This window comes from Trematosphaeria pertusa (genome assembly GCF_010094035.1).
Source record: "Trematosphaeria pertusa strain CBS 122368 unplaced genomic scaffold BU26scaffold_2, whole genome shotgun sequence".
NCBI classification, from domain to species: domain Eukaryota; kingdom Fungi; phylum Ascomycota; class Dothideomycetes; order Pleosporales; family Trematosphaeriaceae; genus Trematosphaeria; species Trematosphaeria pertusa.
Genome location: NW_022987213.1, coordinates 3,319,675 through 3,338,080, shown reverse-complemented (window position 1 = coordinate 3,338,080; position 18,406 = coordinate 3,319,675). Strand labels below are relative to the sequence as shown.

The 18,406-nt window shown below is 54.5% G+C and overlaps 7 protein-coding genes across 7 annotated transcripts; 3 read left to right on the top strand and 4 right to left on the bottom strand.

The window, feature by feature from the left end:
* Window positions 1-1,113: 1,113 nt before the first annotated feature.
* On the bottom strand, window positions 1,114-1,621 carry BU26DRAFT_515026 (uncharacterized protein). Its single transcript, XM_033827968.1, has one exon. The coding sequence runs from the start codon at window positions 1,492-1,494 to the stop codon at window positions 1,150-1,152; it is 345 nt and encodes a 114-aa protein (XP_033690302.1). The 5' UTR covers window positions 1,495-1,621; the 3' UTR covers window positions 1,114-1,149.
* Window positions 1,622-1,663: 42 nt separating this feature from the next.
* Window positions 1,664-2,673, top strand: BU26DRAFT_515025 (uncharacterized protein). The gene has a single exon (XM_033827967.1). The coding sequence runs from the start codon at window positions 1,887-1,889 to the stop codon at window positions 2,370-2,372; it is 486 nt and encodes a 161-aa protein (XP_033690301.1). The 5' UTR covers window positions 1,664-1,886; the 3' UTR covers window positions 2,373-2,673.
* Window positions 2,674-6,084: 3,411 nt separating this feature from the next.
* BU26DRAFT_500888 (glycoside hydrolase family 10 protein) lies at window positions 6,085-7,307 on the bottom strand (the record flags this gene model as incomplete). Its single annotated transcript, XM_033826532.1, has 3 exons — window positions 6,085-6,228; window positions 6,298-6,758; window positions 6,839-7,307. The coding sequence occupies 3 exons, from the start codon at window positions 7,305-7,307 to the stop codon at window positions 6,085-6,087; spliced, it is 1,074 nt and encodes a 357-aa protein (XP_033690300.1).
* An 823-nt stretch (window positions 7,308-8,130) lies between these two features.
* On the bottom strand, window positions 8,131-10,421 carry BU26DRAFT_153486 (uncharacterized protein). Its single transcript, XM_033820020.1, has 3 exons — window positions 9,839-10,421; window positions 8,779-9,789; window positions 8,131-8,728 (listed from the first exon to the last, which is right to left on the bottom strand). Exons 1-3 carry the CDS (start codon window positions 10,101-10,103, stop codon window positions 8,238-8,240), a joined length of 1,767 nt encoding a protein of 588 aa, XP_033690299.1. The 5' UTR covers window positions 10,104-10,421; the 3' UTR covers window positions 8,131-8,237.
* A 2,295-nt stretch (window positions 10,422-12,716) lies between these two features.
* BU26DRAFT_583993 (uncharacterized protein) lies at window positions 12,717-13,553 on the top strand (the record flags this gene model as incomplete). Its single annotated transcript, XM_033834583.1, has 1 exon — window positions 12,717-13,553. The coding sequence occupies one exon, from the start codon at window positions 12,717-12,719 to the stop codon at window positions 13,551-13,553; it is 837 nt and encodes a 278-aa protein (XP_033690298.1).
* Window positions 13,554-15,588: 2,035 nt separating this feature from the next.
* On the top strand, window positions 15,589-16,416 carry BU26DRAFT_500885 (uncharacterized protein; the record flags this gene model as incomplete). The annotated part of the gene is made up of 2 exons (XM_033826531.1): window positions 15,589-15,948; window positions 16,060-16,416. The coding sequence occupies 2 exons, from the start codon at window positions 15,589-15,591 to the stop codon at window positions 16,414-16,416; spliced, it is 717 nt and encodes a 238-aa protein (XP_033690297.1).
* A 215-nt stretch (window positions 16,417-16,631) lies between these two features.
* Window positions 16,632-17,877, bottom strand: BU26DRAFT_547273 (uncharacterized protein; the record flags this gene model as incomplete). Its single annotated transcript, XM_033831876.1, has 3 exons — window positions 17,021-17,877; window positions 16,805-16,970; window positions 16,632-16,742 (listed from the first exon to the last, which is right to left on the bottom strand). The coding sequence occupies exons 1-3, from the start codon at window positions 17,569-17,571 to the stop codon at window positions 16,632-16,634; spliced, it is 828 nt and encodes a 275-aa protein (XP_033690296.1). The 5' UTR covers window positions 17,572-17,877.
* Window positions 17,878-18,406: the final 529 nt, after the last annotated feature.

The following is an 18,406-nucleotide window of genomic DNA, read 5'->3' as shown; positions in this document are numbered from 1 at the left end:
TATAGTCGTAATGCGAGGCAAGTTCGGAAACATGGCGTTTGACGTGAGGGAAGTATGACGCGACCGCAAAGCTCGAAAAGAAAAGAAGGACTAAGAAGTCTACGAAACGAGAGCAAGCCATGATGTACACCGACCGATGGCCCTATTGTTAGTAAACTTCCTGAAGCTCTCCTCCGATCTTTCTAGTGGGCCTAGCTTGCTATATAGAGCCTTGATTGTCGGCCAATTTCATCAATGGCCCTGTGGGGTCAGCCAAAAATATAGCAGAAAAGCTTGCGAGGCCAGCGGCAGATGGGAGATGAACGTAACTGGCAGCATATCTGCTCGATCCAGCAATCAATTACCAGAAACAGCCTTTCCGTCTTAACGTGCTCATCGGGAGCCCGTTAAAAGCTGTCAAGAGATGAAACCCAATATCCTGCTCGAGGGGTTGAACTGCTCGGCACTCAAAAACCCGTGGATGAAAAGCCGCGAGCACGTGGAAAGTAACGCCATCATCTTTCGAGGTAGGGTTGATTGGGGACCAAGACGCTTAAATATATTCTGCGAGAATTGCGATGTTACGTAAATGGGCCTGCATGGTGTTTCTGTGGGGTAACCGGGGTGTATCCATATTGCGGGTCATATCGACGCGAACATTGGCAGGGTGGAAGCCGAAACATCGTGTTGAGATCTTCAGGAGAACTCGGAGCTGCGGAGAGACTAGAACGTGGCCATTTTATAGGGGGTCTGTTTGGGCTGCTGTCTTGTTGGATGTGTCGCGACGCGTCGTTGGACGGGGTTCGACGTCGAAGGCGTGACTAGAGTCCTGTGTCATCCGCTACAAGCTTCTATTATTTCTTTGACATGAGTGCAAATGCCGTTAGGCAGAGGGGTTGTGGTGGGGAAATTCTTGGGAGGTTGGGACGGAGCTGCCCTACGTTTGATTGGATGAGCCAGCTTATGTCAGCTTCGGCCCAGGGCCACCAGGTGTCGCAATAATTCGTGTCCGCTTACCTCAGCATACCAACACAAAACCTTCGCCCCATACAAATCCACACACAACGAAGGTTTTTTCATGGTTTTTCGCTAGGAAACTTATGATTATCGTACGTAAGGCTGTAGAGATGTATACAAAAGTCTATACAAGCTGTTTTCTTAGTGTTGTAGTTACAGAATCGCCAAGTTACTAGAGCGCAGAGCGTACACGCCGCCTACCATCTCGTCAAGTACTTCCTGGGGTATTAACCAAGGCCTCCCAAGCTTGCTCCCTTTTGAAGCTGCTTTGTTCTTTCGTACACGGCGTTTAGCAGTTGGTGTACCCATTAATTTCCTCTCCCTCATCCATCTTCTTCCAGTACGATCGGGGATGCCCAGCTCTTCTGCAACATCTGAAACCTTCTCGCCATCCTTCATATGATCGCGCCGCCAGAAATACGCCGAACGGTGGCCGGTATCGTACTCAGGTTGAGTTTTGGATTGTTCAGGAGTTCGAGGGCTTTCGTTTGACGCCATAATCGTGTAAATCGGGGCTGGTTTGGTGGAGTAGTATTATCGCGAATAATTGTTGTTCATGTTTTGACGGTTTGTTGATGGTGGGGTGGCTGAGGTAAGCGGACACGAATTATTGCGACACCTGGTGGGGCGGTACCACTTGTTCCATGTCGTGTCTCTGCACCGTCAACCCACTGCGACACCTCAGAAGCCCAAATCGAGCGTTGCAGCACTTTTCTCCGGTCCCTTCTTGCTCATTATTAATTCGCACAGGAGCGGTCCTAATGGCTGTGCCTGCGACACGACACTAAGTGTGGCGAAGGCTGAGCGCTTCCCCTGCTCCGCGATGAATTTGCGTACTGTCGACTTGCACTCGACTGCTAAGCACAAATAATTGCAACTCTTCGATCCAAATGCTTTCGCGAGGCGACAGTATACCTGCTCTCCGCTCTTGGACGAGATGGACAAGATACATCGCCCGCGTCTCCTTCCAGATATCGACGAGGCTGCAGTTCGCTGTCAGTTCCTCTGGTATCAGTTCCAAGAACACAGGCTCTCACCGTGCTCGAATGCATCGATCGCCGAATCGCAAGCTACTTAATGGCTCAGGAAGTACCTCGAGTCATCATATTGTATGCAGCCTGAACGATAAGTCGAAAATACCTAACGCCAGGATACATGCACCTGGAAGACTTATCCAAGATCTCGCATGCTTCTTTCAAGAGCAAGGATACTTGCCCATCTCCTTAGAGGATATCACCACGGTCGCGCAAATCAATACGGCCGGGGATGCCATCGAAGAGGTCCCCTCTCAAGCAGCTGGTCGGCTGTGGCGTTTCGAGTATCTCGTACCCTGCGAAGGGCTCATAGAGCCGGGGCAAAGTCCCTCGGCGGCCTAAGTCGAACCACTGGAAGGACACGCCAAAATACTCAGGTAGACGGTCACTGGGCGGCCGGCGACGGATGAAGTTGGTTCGATGTGTTCAAGTTAGAGGACAGAGCATTTGGGGTTTGGGTGAGATGGCCATGATTCACCGCTGGAGAGGCTATGGATAATGTATATTGTCCTCGAGGTCGCTGCATTAGTGGATAGGGAAGTAGAGAGTTCGCAGGAGTGGGACACGTTATTCTTCGTGTCTGCATGAACGTGCGGCCAGTGTCGTTGCTTATTCGGCCCCCATCCCCAACTCCTGTGAAACAACCACGTCATCTCCAACCCGCAACGTAAAGCGGGGGTCATTCTCTCATTCCCTGCGCAATTCTCCCCATCGCTCCTGTCAGCCGCCAACATAATCACTCTTATTTTCCCCAGCCCTCCTCCCGCCGCGTCTTAAAGTTCGTGTGAACCATAACACCCTCTCCTGCTACCCCGCTCGCCCAGCGGGCCGCATGGCGGGCCACACGATCCGTGCACCACCGCTCATCTCCGACACGCCCCCAGCACCCAATAAAAAGACCCCTCGATGCGCTCCTGTAACACACGTGACCGCACGCCAATGTATAATCCCTGCACTATCCATTGTTCGCAGTGGTTCCAGCGATCGACGCCTGATTGGACTTGCCTGATGCGGAAAGTTGCGCACGGTGCGCGAACATGAGGGGTGAGGGATCGTGCAACGGGGGGTGTGGGAGGGAACGCGCACCACCACGCTCGGCGGGAAGACAGAGGGGAAGAGAAGCGCAGTCGCTGACGGGTAAAGGCATGGCTAGGGTGCGGTGCGAGCTTCTGGGTTTGTCGTTTGCAGCACTGCCGTCGCGGCGTTCTGATCCCCCAGTCGGTGCACGGAACAGGTCTTTGGCCGGTTGACGCCAGTCTCCCCTTCTTCGCCCGTTGCACCTACGCACTCCTGTCAACACGCTGGACTACCCTCCACTCTTCCTCGTGTTCCGGATTCCCCTTCGCCCACCATCCGCACTTGATTGGGAGCCGGCCCTGATGCGGCAGTACTGGTCTTGTAGAAGAGGTTATCGAGGGTGTGGACTCCGTGATAGGGAAGATGGGAGCGATCCGAGACAAAAGAGATATCCAATTTTTGCAGCCTCAGCACAGACCGGCTGATGAACGTTGCAAAGGCGGGTCGTAGGCGGGTCGTGGCCGGGTTGCTGTTGGGTCGCGGCGTTCGATTTTCCCACGTTTTCATCACTCGGAGAGCTCCCTTAGGTACTCGCAATACGCCCAGACAATCCTACAAAAAGCGGGCACGCGACGATGAGCGCTTGGTGAAGTCAATCTGACTCGGCTTCTAAACGATAGCGCAGACGAAAAAGTTACCGGAGCCTGCGGTCTATCATACATTGCTGAATGGTCGCTTTCGGTGTATGTCGGCTCCCCACCTCAGGCCAAGGAGGACGTCAGACGGGAGGCCCACCAACATTGCGCTCTCCACGAAATTGTCGAAGCACGACTCTAAAGCATTTCTCCAGTCTTCCAAAATCTCAATCACAAAAGAAATAAACTGCGCACCGCCCTCGCCCCACGCTCACCGTTCCACCGCCTCTCTTATCATCCTCCAAACGTGCCCCACCGCACTGCCTGCCCGGCTGCCCAACCTCAAATTACCAACCTCCGTTTCCTATCTAGACCAAAGCTTCTACTCACTTTCGTCCGAAAGCATCGTCTTCACGTGGGAAATATTCCCTTTGAAGCAGGTTTTGTGTGTTGCTATCGATCGCTGTGCCGTTTGAAGGTTCATCCATGAAGCGCGCTTATTGACTTTCCCAAAGGGGGATTGACAAGAGACATCCAACGGTTTGAAGCGAGTCGGCCTATCACGGACGGGCGGGGCGGTCATGTGGTGGTTGGGGAGAGGGATGTTCCTTTCTGGAAGCGTAGTTATGAGGTGATGGGAGTGTAAGTGTGGGATTTGGGAGTGCGGGTTGTGTGTTGGAATTTCGGAACGCGCTGCAATTTTCGAAAGAGTCCATAGCAATTACTTCGGAATCCAGATGACGCTGAAAGCAATGACATAAGGCACTTCAAATCGCCAAGGACGTTGTAACTGGCATTGTCTAGGCCAATAGGTGGTTTATTGGACGGTACATAGTCACGTGCGAGTTGCCATTTCCGTCTTAGCTCAGTTCAGCTTAAGGTCGAAAGCAGTTCTCCACCCCCAACTCCGCCCTCTCCGTCAACACGTCACACTTTTCATCAAACCAAATTCAGGCCCATCGACGGCTCTAAATCAGGTGCTCGCACATCTCGTGTTTCTGAGAGCATCGCGAGCTGCGAGGCCACCTTGCAATCTCGGGCCCTGGGGATGTGACACCGCATCCTAGGTAGATATCCGCTCACCCTAAGCCGTTCATCGTCCCTCACAATGCTCGAAAGGTAGATCACATGGGTAGTATTTCGCCACTTGAACAGCATTGTTGTACCAATAGCTTCCTCTTTCTCGATCGACCCCCGACCTTCTAGTACCGACCTCCCGAAGCCGGTCCTCTGTACCACATTGAAGGCGCTCATGTCGATTGATGGGGCGATCGGCTGGGACATCCGATGTCCCTTGCGCTGCGCCCTGTTGCCTTTCGTCCTTCTTCTCATGCTGTACGCCCCACGAAAGCACTGCCGGCTTGGGCGCGGCGTCGTTTACATCCGATCCCTGCGGTTGTGTCACTCATCCCGGTTGGGTCCGCGGGCGCCTACAAGCCCGGAAGGGCCGGGGAAACTCTACCACTGCCTTTACATGATCTGCATTGCATGCATCAAGAAGCCCCATAGCTGCGGTCTTGAATTAGCAACCAAATCGGCCCACTCCCGATGCCGACGTATCCCCAAGGTGAGCTGCTAATGCTTTATGGGTACGCAAATTGTACTAGCGAGATGGGTATGCGGCCTTGATGCTGCCTAATGCATTGTACTGGATTCGTAAATCCCATTGACAAATCTCAGGTCTTCCCAATCCAATGCCCCTCTTCTTGGAGGCTGGACGCCCTTTCACATATCCCATGGAGGGCAACCAGCATTTCTAGGTACATAGGACTGAAGCTGAAGGCTACAATCATCTTAATCGGAAGTAAGGTAGAGTGGCGGTTGATGTCTTCTTCGCCTCTACCGTCTTCGTCGAAGCCCTGCTCGTGCAGATTCTCGTTACGATAAGGCCACTAACACACTGGTGCGTCCGGCGCTCCTCGGACTTGAATTCTAGCTCGCGGTGTCGCACATGCTGGATATATACGCGCAGTTCGACCTTGAGGGAAGTCAATTCCGGGAGCCATTCGGTATGCCGAATCCCCACAAAATGTGGACGGACCGCTCTCGCCTACCCTCACTGCGCTATCGGCTATCGACGATCATTTCCAGGCTACTGTCCACACCTGCTTTCAGCCCTTTCGCGGCATACCGAAGCTCGGATACTACGCCCGATTTCTTCCGGAATCGCGGTCGAAACAGCTAAAATCTATGCTGAGCTAGTAGCCTCAGGGTCATGCACTAGGGAAAAATTCCCATCTCCGGACGAGATGCATGTAAGGATCGAGGTTCTGATGGGAGAACCCGAGATTGGCATGTCGCAGATTGTACTACGAAATAGAGTCAGAACGCTGGGCGAGCAATCACGTGCATCCCATTTTATATGTACAGTTTGAAGGCTACCTAACAGTTTTCGGCGCCGCCTAGGTCATAGTGGCGTTCTTCCCGTTCAGGACATCCAGGAAAGACTGATACGCCGGCTTCTTCGCATAGTTGTTATCCCAGAGCAGCGCCGCGCCCTCGCCGGAGAAGGTCTGCGGAACCCACGAGTACTTGTCGGACACGCCCTACGCGGAAGTCAGTCAGTCACGGTGTTCAAAACCAACGGAAGGAAGAGCGCAGTGCGAAAAACGTACCCATAGCGTAATCCCGACGCACCGCGCCACATTCATGCAGCTCTGCGCAACGCGCGCATACGCCGCAGCCTGGACCTTCAGCTTGTCGGCCGTCGACGGCGTGTTCATCCGGATATCGACCTCGGTGTACGCCGAATCGACGCCCAGGTCCGCATAGTCCTGCAGCACCTTGGTGAGCACGTCGACGGACGGCGTCGGCGTGGACTGCGTGCCCGTCTTCTCCGTGACCAGGTGGCCCTGCAGACCGACGCCGTCGATCTTGACGCCCCACGACTGCACCAGCTTGACGATGCGGAGGGCGCCCTGGTGCTTGGCGTCGCCGTACTCGAGGTTGTAGTCGTTGTAGTACAGCTTTGCGGCGGGGTCGGCGGCTGCCGCGATGCGGAAGGAGATGGGGAGGTATTGCTCGCCGATTACGCGCAGGAAGACGTTGTCTCTGTAGGTACCGTCTTCGTTTAACGCTGCCCGAGCATCAGCACTTCGTTCCCTTCTACTTCCCCTCTACTTTTAAGAGACGCAGAGGTATCTAGTGCCTTCTTACCCTCATTCACAACATCCCAATGCGTGCATTTCCCTTTGTACCGCCCCATAACCTGCTGAATATGATTCGTCATAACGCTCATCAACGTCGCGTTATTATTGATCTGGTTCACCCAGCTCGGCAATTGGCTGTACCACACCAGCGTGTGACACCGCATCTGCTTCCCGTTCTGCGTTGCGAAGTTCGCGATCTGGTCGGCGCCACTCCAGCTGAACGAGCCGCGATTCGGCTCCGTCGCGTCCCATTTCATCGCATTTTCCGGCGTGATGGAGCCGAACTCAGCGCCCTTGATGAGGTTTTGCTCACTGTTGTCGGAGCGGATGGTTAGCGAGGTCCCGATGTAGCCGCGGCCGCGCGCGACCATGGCGGCGTTGAGCGTGGTGGCTTGACGCACTTCGAGTGCGAAGGTGGGGATTGCAGTGGCGCTGCTGGCAAGGGCCAGAGCGGTGGCGAGCGAGCTGAACAGCATCCTGAAGCTTCCTACTCTTGTTCCCTAGGGCAATTGGTATCGAGGGAGTAATGCTGGGAAACTCGACGTAGGACGAACGAAACGACCGCTGATCTCTATATATCCCAACCCACGATCCAGACCCCTCACTCCACCGTACCCAGGTTTCGGCTCGCCCATATTCCAGGACCATCGCCGCGCCCCCAAATAACCGTCTTGACATGTCCTCGCACCCACGATCCAAAGTACTGCGTGTACGCCCGCCATATACCACGGGTATTCTCGACGCCACGCGCAGCATCTAAGCAGATGAGCCGCTGCTTGGCGAGACCGATTTTCTAATATGCGCATTGCTCTGAAACAATAGCGCGATATTAGATTTCGATTAGGGTCCTCGCGATGCGAGATGTAGTTCCCGGGTTCTCCGTCCTGCCGGTCTTGCGGAGCGGGGGGTTGAGGCTGTTTGTCCCATTTACCCGTTCGGGAGCTTGGCGGCGCTGGGTGGGGACGATGTTTTCTGAAGGTAGGCGCGGGATCGGCGGGAATGTGGATTGTGTTTCAATCTCTAAAAGCTGGTAGCGCAGGTATTTTCGGGTGGAGTGACCGGTCTAGCCTAGTTCGAGATCTGGAGGACTTAGTTTTATAGCCTTTGGAACGTCTTGGAAGGAGGTCAACGATAACATCATGTAAGAGACAGCAATGAAAAGACGAATTGACAAACGCGATGAGCTCGCTCATCGAAGGAAGTATAGAAAAGCCAATATAGCGAAGAGAAGATGAGTATCGGGAAGAGTATTACAAAAGTGCGATGAAAAACCTGCACCAGACGCCAACCTCAAATGGAACCCTGCCCGAAGTCCGAGAAGAAGATAAATCTGCCGGCAGCTTAGCTGAATGTCCTGGGAAGCTGATATATCCGCACGCAGTCATAAAGACAACGCTTCGTGCCCCTTAAAAGTACAGCGCAGTAGGCCGCCTCTGCGCCATCCTCAAAAACGTCGAATTGGCTGTGACTGGCCATCCCGCGCTCCCCGTCGCCGTCCCCATCAATCCTGTACCCGTCGCCATCGGCGGTGCAGTCGTCAATGGCATAGCTGGGTCGGTCGTGATCTCGCCCGCATCCGTAGAAATCGGCGTCTCAATCGGCTCATCCGTCGGCGTCGGCTCTTCAGTCGGGGTAGGCTCAGGCGTCTTTGCATCATCAGCACCAACACCGATGCAGGTTGTGTAGAGCGGCCACGATGTTTCGTAGAGATCCTTTCGGAAGTCTGGCGAACCGTTGGCGGGACCGGCGTTGAGGTTCACGTTGATGCCAACGTTTGTGCCGAGGTCGACGCCTTTAGTCTTCTGGGTGCCGCAGACGCCGAGCTGGTCAAATTTGCCGGCCATGGTGGCTTCCAAATAGGGAAGTTCGGCATCTACACTGGCTTGGTAGCCCCAGTCTAGTGAAAATTAGCACACGCTCGCAGGAAACGTCGAAGGGATGACTTACGTCCAAGAGCCTCAACTTTGATCTGGACACCGAGCTCACCCCAGGTCCTCAAATTTCCTCCAATTTCAGCACTGAAAGCGGGATCAATCTTCTCGAAGGTGGGATCCCAGTCCTTGATGCTGTTCTGGTCGGGGTGCTTGAGCTGCACCTTCACCTCGGCGGAGTCCTTGAGCGTGCCCTTTGCACCCGTGGTGATGGTACCGGTTCCCTGGAGGGCGGAGGATCCGAAGTGTACGCCGAAAGTCACAAAGGGGCCAATTTGGAGCAACCCCTTAATGTTGAGGGCACCAACAGGGATCTCGATCTCGGGAGTAAGGGCCCAGTCCAGCGCCTTGCCGAGAGTTCCATCAGCGTCAATGTTGAGCAGAATCTGGCCCCAGGCGCCCTGTGGGTGAATATTGATATTGACGTCCTGTGGGATTCCCCAGCTGGTCTCCATATCGAAGTCCGCGATCAAAAGGCCTCCGGTCGAAATCTCGCCGTCAGCACGCAGAGCCATCCCTTTTGTGTCGCTAGAGTCTTTCGCGAAGTCGAACAGCTTCTGCTTGACGGACATGGTGAGGTCCATGGTGGACGAGCCGTCGGAGCGTTTCAGATGGGGATGTGTGACATTGGCGGTCGCTGGGTCGACGTATTCATGGCCGAGGTGCAGATGGAAGTTCCGCGCGACCTCGTGCCACTCCTTCTCCTGCGCCGTTACGGTGGCCATGAGCTTCTGTTGATCGAACTTCACGCTGCTGACGAGCCAAGGAGACCGATCGTTGCCCTGGTAGCACTGGTTCGCCTCCGTAACTAGAATGAAGTGATTGATGTCCTGATCGTCCACCCACTTCCATTGCTTCTGGGCATACGTAAAAGCCGCTTGGTTGATGAACGTTAGAACCATGGGCGCTCCTGGCTTTCCACAGCTGAACGACTTGAGGTGCTTCGCAAAGTTCTGTACAGGCAAGATGAACTCGTCATCTCCCGGTGCTGACATTGTGAAGTTTGCTGTATAAATGTGATCGCCAGCTAACGGGGTCTCAGCGACTCTCCTTACAACGTACAAGGCATAGCTTACCATATGCGCCCCAGAAGAAACTGCTTTGGCTAGAGGGATCGAAGGACACGTCGACCCCCACCTCACGCTTCAAAGCGTGTCCATGGGTCATAACCCAAGGGTCTTCTATTGGGGACAAATCAACTGAAGGCGGCGCATTGTTCCGTTTTACTGCTGGACCAGGAGTGGCCGTGGGTGGGATAGGCTGGAGGACCAAAGCACACGTTTCGAGGGCGAAGAAAGAAACGAGAGCTGCTTTGAAGAGGCTACGAGGGTTGAAAAACATGATGGGCCTAGATTTTTAAGACAATCAAAACGAGCGTGAGGATGAAATGAATGTGGAAGCCGGTTTAGGCTATGTAAAGAATGAATGAAAAGAAAGGACGGCAAGCTAAGCTGCCAAAAGAAAAGATGACGGGGAATTGATCGTTTGATGGAGAGCTTGGAGACGGCAACCATCCGTCTTTTGTACCTGAACTCCACGGCCCCTCCGCACCGGCTGACCGGCCGGATTCCAGCATCATTATTCGCTGTGCCTCGATCGGTCTGCCGCGCAGGCCACAGAGGGACAGTATCGCTGTCGTGGTTGCGAGTGAGATCAGATGGAAACGGCTGCCAATGCACGCGGAATGCGACAATAGAGCTGAGCGGAGTGTAGGTGCCAAGTTGCCTTCTGCCAAAAGTGGTATTATGTGGATCTGCGCAAGGTATGATCCTGTCCCTGAGTGATCACTGCATTGCTTGTTCAAGTCGTGTAGGATTCCGCGACCGCTGATGAAGACGAGACTTTGGTATGTGGGCTAAATCCAGGACAGTTGAAACGCGTATTTGCGGGGATGTAAGCCACGGAAGTCCGTAATCACGTGCGGGTGGCCAGCTTGGGCGAGGGCGTAGATGACGACGGAGGTCCGGCGGCGGGCGGTTATCTCACTCCGAGGTCAGCAGCACGAGAAGATCGGCGAAACGCAGGTACTGAGCATGATGATAGTAGCTCTTGTCGCAGGTGCGGAGATTGGGGTAAGCGGCCCCGGGTGACTCCAAAAGTGGTATCGCACATGGGAGAAAGCATGTCGCAGGACCACTTATGGCTCAGAAGCGCTGTAGTCGTGCGAATGAAGATCACGTCGCGCTGAAGGGTTGGTGGCAGTGCGCTTCCACGCATACCATGCCTGATGTTGATGGACTGATGGTGGAAGGGAACGATGTTGACGTGTTGATGTGGATGTGAAAGGTGGAAAGTCGGGGTTCCCGGTGTCGGGCGCGGGGCGAAAGGCCGAGCCGCGGCACTCCGAAGCGGTCGCTCACAGCACAGCACACAATCATCACCCTTTCACCGCACATCATGAAAGTCCGCATACTGTGCCTCACCCTTTGATGAATTGGACTTCGGTGTGCTTGTGGCGCCCGCGAAATTCACTCCTCCCTCCCGAGAGAACGCTCAACAACGGCTCTCGAACATCGGTGCCCCACGCTCATCAGATGCAAAACACAGGAAACGCGCAGCTCGTATCGTACCGGCCCTCTCCGTTCGCATCAACTGCAAAGTTGCGTCGTTCGAGAAATTCTGGTGCTGATGACCGGACTTCGAGTGCAACTGCGCTTGTCCGCTTTAGGCTAGCCAGGGGCGGACGTTCACAACAAGTCGATATTCTTAACTTCCAATCATTATACCTCACTCGTGCCATTTAGAGCACGAATAATGCTCGTCATCCGCAAGAAACACGAGAAAAGGGCATCGGCAGCAGTTGTCAACCCATGCCTACAAGATCTTTATATGATGGCCGTTTTCACCCATCACCCATTGCTTCTTCAACACTAACTGCGACAGGTGCCTCATTGCTCAGTAGCGGGGACTTGGAGCTCACGCCCATCACGGTTATACCACTGGAGGGCACGTTTGTGCCGCCAGGATACTAGCGAAGATAAAGACACGTTCTGCGAACTATATACTATCATTCAGGGCGCTTCGACATGGGAGGTCTACCTCACCGATCCCAATCCGGTTGTCTGGACTGCCGACGCGGACTGCAAATGGAGCGGTGATTCCACGATGGCTAGCCTTATGTGCACTATGACCGAAAGCGGGAGTGTTGGCATTAGCGAGGACATCACTACAGGGACGTTGAACTCGAGCGAACTCATTACCGAGCTTTCAGTTTTCGCAACCACCAACCTGGTCACCAATTCTGGCTCTCACAATGTAGAGTTTTCCGGATAAAGCGACCCACGTAACAGCCACGCTGGTGGCCTTCGCAGGTAGTTACAATGGCACGTATGGCTAGCTGTACGAGTTTCCTGTTATACCACAAAAGACTGGGTCCGGAGGAGTTGCTTCTAGCTGAGCTTCTGCGACAGCATCTGGGTAAAGCACTGGGCTCTTGCCACCAATGTTATGGCGCTGATGGGTGGCGCGCGGCTGGCCTCTTCTTCGCGACACTGGCGCTGTGAATGACGACTCCCTGCTGAGGTTCGTGGAGTACTCTACTTCAAACACGAAGAGCCAATGACATCATAAGGCAAGCTCATTCATTCTTATGGCCCTTTTCCGTTTCGAGTATAGAGCGCAAAAGCAGTTCGATGGTAGTGGGAATACTCCCTCATTCACTCTATTCGGAGCTGTTACATTGTTCCTCTGAGCCCCTGCATTCTCTCTACATCTCTTTCACCAGCTTCCCCTTCCAAGTGACTTTGCGCGACGCGGTCACACCGCCCATTCCCTGCTCGGCTTGCATTTGACTCAGTGACGTACCTTGCGACTAGGCATTGTTCACCCAACCTTCTTTGTCTCACCTACTTTCTCCTCAACACCACGTCCTTGTTTCTTCGCTGGCCGAACAACTCACGCACTACACATCCATTATTCGCAAAGTCCGTTGCCTATTCTTTCCCAAGCAGCAAAATGGCAGTGCCACCGAGCGCCCGACCCCTTCGCCGCAGTTACTCCTCCACCAATATCAAATACCGCCTCCTGAAGCCACTCCAACGCCGCGTCTCCGATTCCGCGACCGAAGCTGTCCCTCCACAGTCCTCAGAACTCAGTGAGAGCCTCAGAAACGCCCTCTCTCCTCCTCCTCCGCACTCGTCCCACGTGACCTCGACATCAAACATCGACCCGCTATCCGAACTCTCCCCCGCTCAATCCCCAGCCCCCATCCTCCGCAACAACCAGCGCGCCCTCTCCCCACAGCAAGCCTCCCCTCTCACCAGCACCTCCCAGCGCCTAGCATCGCAATCCCGCACTATCCGCACCCTGACGAGCCTCAACGCGGACCTCGCCGCCCATCTCGGCGACGCCCTAGCTGCAGGCAAGAACCTCCTCACGCGCTTCAAAGACGTGGTATCCAAGCACGACGCGCTAGTCGACCAGCTCCACGAAGCGAATCGCGCGGTGCTCCGCCTGAAGAAGAGCGATAGGGCGAAGGGGAAAGTGCAGCAGCGGAACTTGAGACTAAAGGCTACGATTAGGAGCCATCAGTGTGGGGGCAGGGGGAGGGAGGAGGCGTTGTTGGAGGCGCTGGCGCTGGCTAGTGAGAGGATTGAGGAGTTGGAGAGTGCGGGGGAGAGGGTGCTTGATGCGTTGGATGGGGATGATAGTGGGAGTGAGGATGGTGATGGCGAGGGGGATGAGGAGGGTGGGGTGGGGTTGCTGGAGGCGGGGGTTGTGTTTAGGGGCGTGCTGGAGGATGAGACGTTTAGGGAGCAGAAGGTGCTTTGGGGCGAGCTGCTGGAGACTTGAGAGGGGGGTTGGAAGAGAGGATTCGAGATGATTCTCCAGATGGGGGGCATGAACCTGCGGCATACAGGGACGAGGAGCGTGTAGCGCTTGTGCGGATATACAAGAGACGGAGGCGAGTCGCAGACCACCCTAGACTATCCCTACATTTCCGTATCGGCATCTTCGCAGCGCGTACGCACCGAGAGGCAGGGAAAAGAACCGGTGATCACACATTATCACTCCCGCTATCCCCAGATAGATATACCACCTAGTGTAGAAAGAGAGTTCATTAGCGCCTCCTGCCACCGCGTTTGTCAACACATCGCCATCTCAATGCCCTTGGCAATCCGACTCAAAATATCCATCCCCTCCCAGCTCGCAAACAATGCATTCCAACATCTTCCCTTCGCTTCCTTGCCCCCAATCACTCCTCAATCACCACCCACCCCTCTAGCACCTCACACCAAAGCGCGGCCTACCCACGCAAAAACGGCACCCACCGAAGCACGCATTCTACGCCTCGCATCCATCTGCCCTTCCCAACCCCTCTCCGCTTCCTACATATAGCGCCGGGCACACTCGTCATGCTGGTCGTGCTGGGGGCACTTTCGATGCAGATATCGTAGTGTGAGAGGCAGTGTTCGCAACATTCTCCAAGAGTGAGAGAATTGGCTGAGTCGAAGTCGGAGTTGGAAAGGGCGAGGGAGAGCACCAGGAGGATGTTAGAGAGCACGAAGAGGAGGGTGGGGTAGTATCTCATTGTGAGTTTCGTTCGGCGATGGGTGCAGAAACGAATCTGAAGGGAACACGCTATCTCCCCCACCCGTACCACTACTCTCAAAGACTTCCCTTCCTTCATTTTCCCTCATTCATAGACCTCTCAGACGCTTCCATAATGATGTGACGGAGATTGTGGCCAGGTAGCTTTGAAGATAGGAGAGAGGAGTAGAACTTTTCGACTGTTCTAGAGTCCGATCCTTTTATCTGGAGGCTTCCCTCGATGTGTGTCCGGCGCGTCGTCGTCAGAGTCATCTTTGCCAACGTGTCCGACGTCTCTCTTCTCCCTCATTAAGCGGAATGGTTTCCTACGGCCTCTAGAATGATCGTACGGGCATGTACGACCACTGCAGCGCTTGCCTTCTTCTTGCTTTGGACAAAGTCGGGGTCGTTTCGGTGCTTTCGGGTGAAGGGCATGCTTCGATGTCGGAGAAGGCCTTCCAAATTAGCGATAGATGCCATTTGAGGGAATGAGGGACATCTCACTCTGAATGATCTTGCTTTAATGTGGTCGTTGGGCCTGCAAACGCGTGGAGGAATATGCAGTTCTCTTCTTTGCAACGAAGTCCCCTCAGCCAGTTCAGGCATGTCTCTCGCGCCATGGTGACGCTCGAACGTGTGATGGAAGCACTAAATTGCACGCGTTAGCCAGTGGCAAAATATTGAAATCGAACCATTGCTTCGGTGAGCCGACCTTTCCCTTTCCTGAGAACCCCCCTCCGCCTTGACGCTCGAGCCACAATTCAGTCCCGTGGGCACGGAAGGCAGGCTTCCACCGACGATAACGCGGTCTCGTTTGTCTGGTCTTTCCCCGTCTTCCGCCTTGCGCCCCCCACTTTTCGCGAGCGTTTGCGGTGAAGGCTCGTGGAGGAAAAGGCAGGGCTCCGCCTTGCATACACCCTTCTGAAACTTGTTGCAATACGGCTTTGGCGCCATCGAGTGTTCCAGAACAGGCAGGGTCGCGAGCTAGGGTAGGCAGCAGAAGGGAAATTGCTCAAATCTCGTTGGCACGGGGTCCCGGCACAGACCGCCGAGTTCCTCTCACCGCCACCGCCTTCACTACCACACCGCGATATCACGCGCCTTATTGCTGCCTGCGGCGGGGACAAGTTTCCCCGAGACACTTCGCACGCGCACGGGGGTATATAAGCCATCGAGCTCGCTCCCATTTCTCTCGCGCTCCAGACCCAGTCAACATCATCGACTCCTACGCCAACTCCACGACCAGTCATCCACTTTCCTTCTCTGCATCCCAAATCTACAACCTTTCCCTACCAAAATGGACCTCGATTCTGTCCTTCCGCACATGAGGAATACCGTCCCTTATTTTCATCTCTTTAGGATGGCGACCGAGTTCGAGGTATGTCTGCCCTGGGTATACAATGCGCTTGTGAGCATGCCTGAGGTTTGGCTCCGGAAAGTCCCTCCTGGAGGCCTCCAACAGACAGAGACAAGACCGAGGCGTGCTTACAACCCCCTTCTGCTTTATTCAGGAATTAGGATGTATGCTAATATGTGCGCAAAGAACGGCAAAGGCCCGCGGGATTTTGAGAGCCGACAGATGACCGCTGTCGGCGACTTCAACAGAGGCTACTTCGAGAGTTCGGTTCTGAAGGAGTTCTTGAACGAGGCTGCTGAGGTATGTAACTTGCGAATCAGATGTCCATTTCTTTTGATTCGGGAAAGCCCCTCCTGAAGGTCTTCGACCGATCAAACGAAGTAGAGAATGATTTGGTACTAACGATTGCAGGACTACGAGAAGGACAAGGCTCTCCAGCGGCGCAAGGCTATGATGCAGGTCGTCGAGGCGAAGTGCAATGAATGCGACAGGCTCAAGATTGATCCTCTACCCCATGTTCAAGCGATAGTGCGTAGCTGGGACGAAGCGCACCGAGAAGGACCGTCCCGGACCACCGCCGCTCCCCAAGCACCGGTTACGATGCAGTTGCCTATCCGACCAGTCATCTCTGCATGTGTCAGATCGGATCATCACAATGAGCCGCTGTGCCCGTACCACCATGCGGCCTGGGAGTCCGAGGAACAGGCTCTTGTGCGAGTGCGTGCGCTCCGGGCTCGAGGTTCGCAGGCGGAGGATAGGGTGGCCTGAGGGCCTTCAAGGTGTCATCCGGATCGGTTTTTCATGCTTCTTAGGATGCCGAAGGCCCCGATGATGGATCATGGCGATGGACAATGGGCTTGGAAACTGGGAGGCGCTTATATAGCCTTCAATGAATGAATGTATGCATGACATTTGAAAACTCAGAAATATCTCTATATGTCCCTCATTGTTCAACATGCTGAGTTCCCTATTTCTTGCCCGTCTTATTCTTCTTCTTCATCCTCGGCTGCTGGAACAGTCCATCGCTCTTGACTAGCCTCCCCATCTTCACCATTGCCGGATAACCGTCCTCTGGATGAGCGAACGGGCAATTCCTGCGCTTGCATGTACCGGGCCCCTTATCATATGTCTTGCATTGCTTGCGCTTGCAACGCACTCCGCGGTCCGCGCAGCTTTTGCAGGGAGTTCCGTGATCGCATTCGAAGCCGTGGGTGTAGCATTGCGAGCATCTGACGAGAGGTTTCTGTGCCGGTGGTGTATCCGTTGATGTGTCGAGCTTCCGCTTCTTCGTCGGGGGTGTGGAGATCGGGCGCGGAGAAGGACTAATCTGTATCAGTCTGGATTGAGAGCTCGCTGGATTGGCAGTACTTACTCCTCGATCGGCTCAAGAGTCCTTTTCTTATTCTCATTGATTGAGCCTAGCTCGGCCTTCAAGTCGTCATCGAGTTGACCTTTCTTAATGCAATTCTCGGGCCCATTCTGAGCAACGTCGAGCGTTGTGCGGATGTCGCAGTCGAGGCCTCTCACTGGTCTTTGTTTCCCAACGTATGGATACCGTGGGGGCTCACCCGGGCCGTCGTTCGCGTCCGCTGCAGCTAGCAGGTCTTTCTCCTCCGCCCTCATCTGCGCCTTCCCCCAGGCAATGAGCGACTCATTCTCCCTCCTGAGAGCCCTATTCTGAGCGGTCAATTGCTTGTTCTTCTTCTCGGCGTCCTTTCTCGCACGCCTATCAATGATACCCTCGCCGTTCTCCTTGGTGAGGTAGTACTTGTCGATCTTCAAGCGCTTGTTCTCCTTCTCAAGCTGGGCGAACGCGCGACGCAGACTGTCTTCCCCGAGAACTCGTAGCCGTGCGTTTAGCTCGATGTCGTCAGCGTTGTCGAAATCATGCGCCGGGGCGATGTTGGATGCGTGGCCTGCCATGCTGAGCTGTGTGAGATGTCGTGTGGAAAGGTCGGTGTGTGGCTAGACTGGAAAAGATGGTCGAAGGAGCAGGCTGGCGAGAGAGTACAGGTTCAGAGGGTGTGAGGGACCCCGCCAGGGAGAGGGACTACTGCCAAGGCCTTAAACCAAGAATGGTCTGCTTTTACTTTCCGGATGCACCTATTTCAGACACTGAGCAAACTGAAGGGGAAGGACTTAGAATCTGAGGGCTATGTCAATGCTGGCACCAACTCTACGTTATAGAAGCCCGCTCATTTGGTTAACATGCAAATGAGCCAACAATTATAGCTCGATTGGCCCTGCCGTACAGGGCGCGGGATGCCCGCGATGGTGAAGTCGGAAGTGAATGCACGGACCAATATACGCGAGCTGACTAACGCTGGCACGTGCGCAGGCAGCCGCCCCGCCTTCTGGGTATATAAACCTGCCGCTCCCACTTCTGCTGTTCTTTTCCTTCCTCACCAAACATGGACAGCAACCCACCACAGCAGTTTACGGCGGCAACTCACGACAACTCACGACAACTGCTCTCGGCAACTCCCAACAGCAGGTCACTGCAATGGGTTCTTTTTATCTACGGCGAAGTTCAACTGCAAGTTGCATCGGGGCTGCATTGCTAGTACAGCGCCACTCGGTGAGCATCACTGGGCTCCTTTGGTCTCTCCATATCGCCTTGCCGCCATTCTCTCATGTCGCTATATGAGTTTGTGCGATGTACTCGCCCTGGCCGCTTCGGCGGACTGTGGACTTGTACCTCTCCGTACGAACCTGGCACAGCACGCGCATGTACCAAGGCACAGAGAGAGTGACAATG

What these genes read in the sequence shown, in the direction of transcription:
- BU26DRAFT_153486 (XM_033820020.1), bottom strand. Translation starts at nt 10,103, where the DNA reads ATGTTTTTCAACCCTCGTAGCCTCTTCAAAGCAGCTCTCGTTTCTTTC. An exon ending in TTTCTTCTGGGGCGCATATG is followed by an intron (nt 9,790 to 9,838) that starts GTAAGCTATGCC and finishes AGACCCCGTTAG; the next exon opens with CTGGCGATCACATTTATACA. An exon ending in CAAAGTTGAGGCTCTTGGAC is followed by an intron (nt 8,729 to 8,778) that starts GTAAGTCATCCC and finishes AATTTTCACTAG; the next exon opens with ACTGGGGCTACCAAGCCAGT.
- BU26DRAFT_515025 (XM_033827967.1), top strand. Translation starts at nt 1,887, where the DNA reads ATGCTTTCGCGAGGCGACAGTATACCTGCTCTCCGCTCTTGGACGAGA.
- BU26DRAFT_515026 (XM_033827968.1), bottom strand. Translation starts at nt 1,494, where the DNA reads ATGGCGTCAAACGAAAGCCCTCGAACTCCTGAACAATCCAAAACTCAA.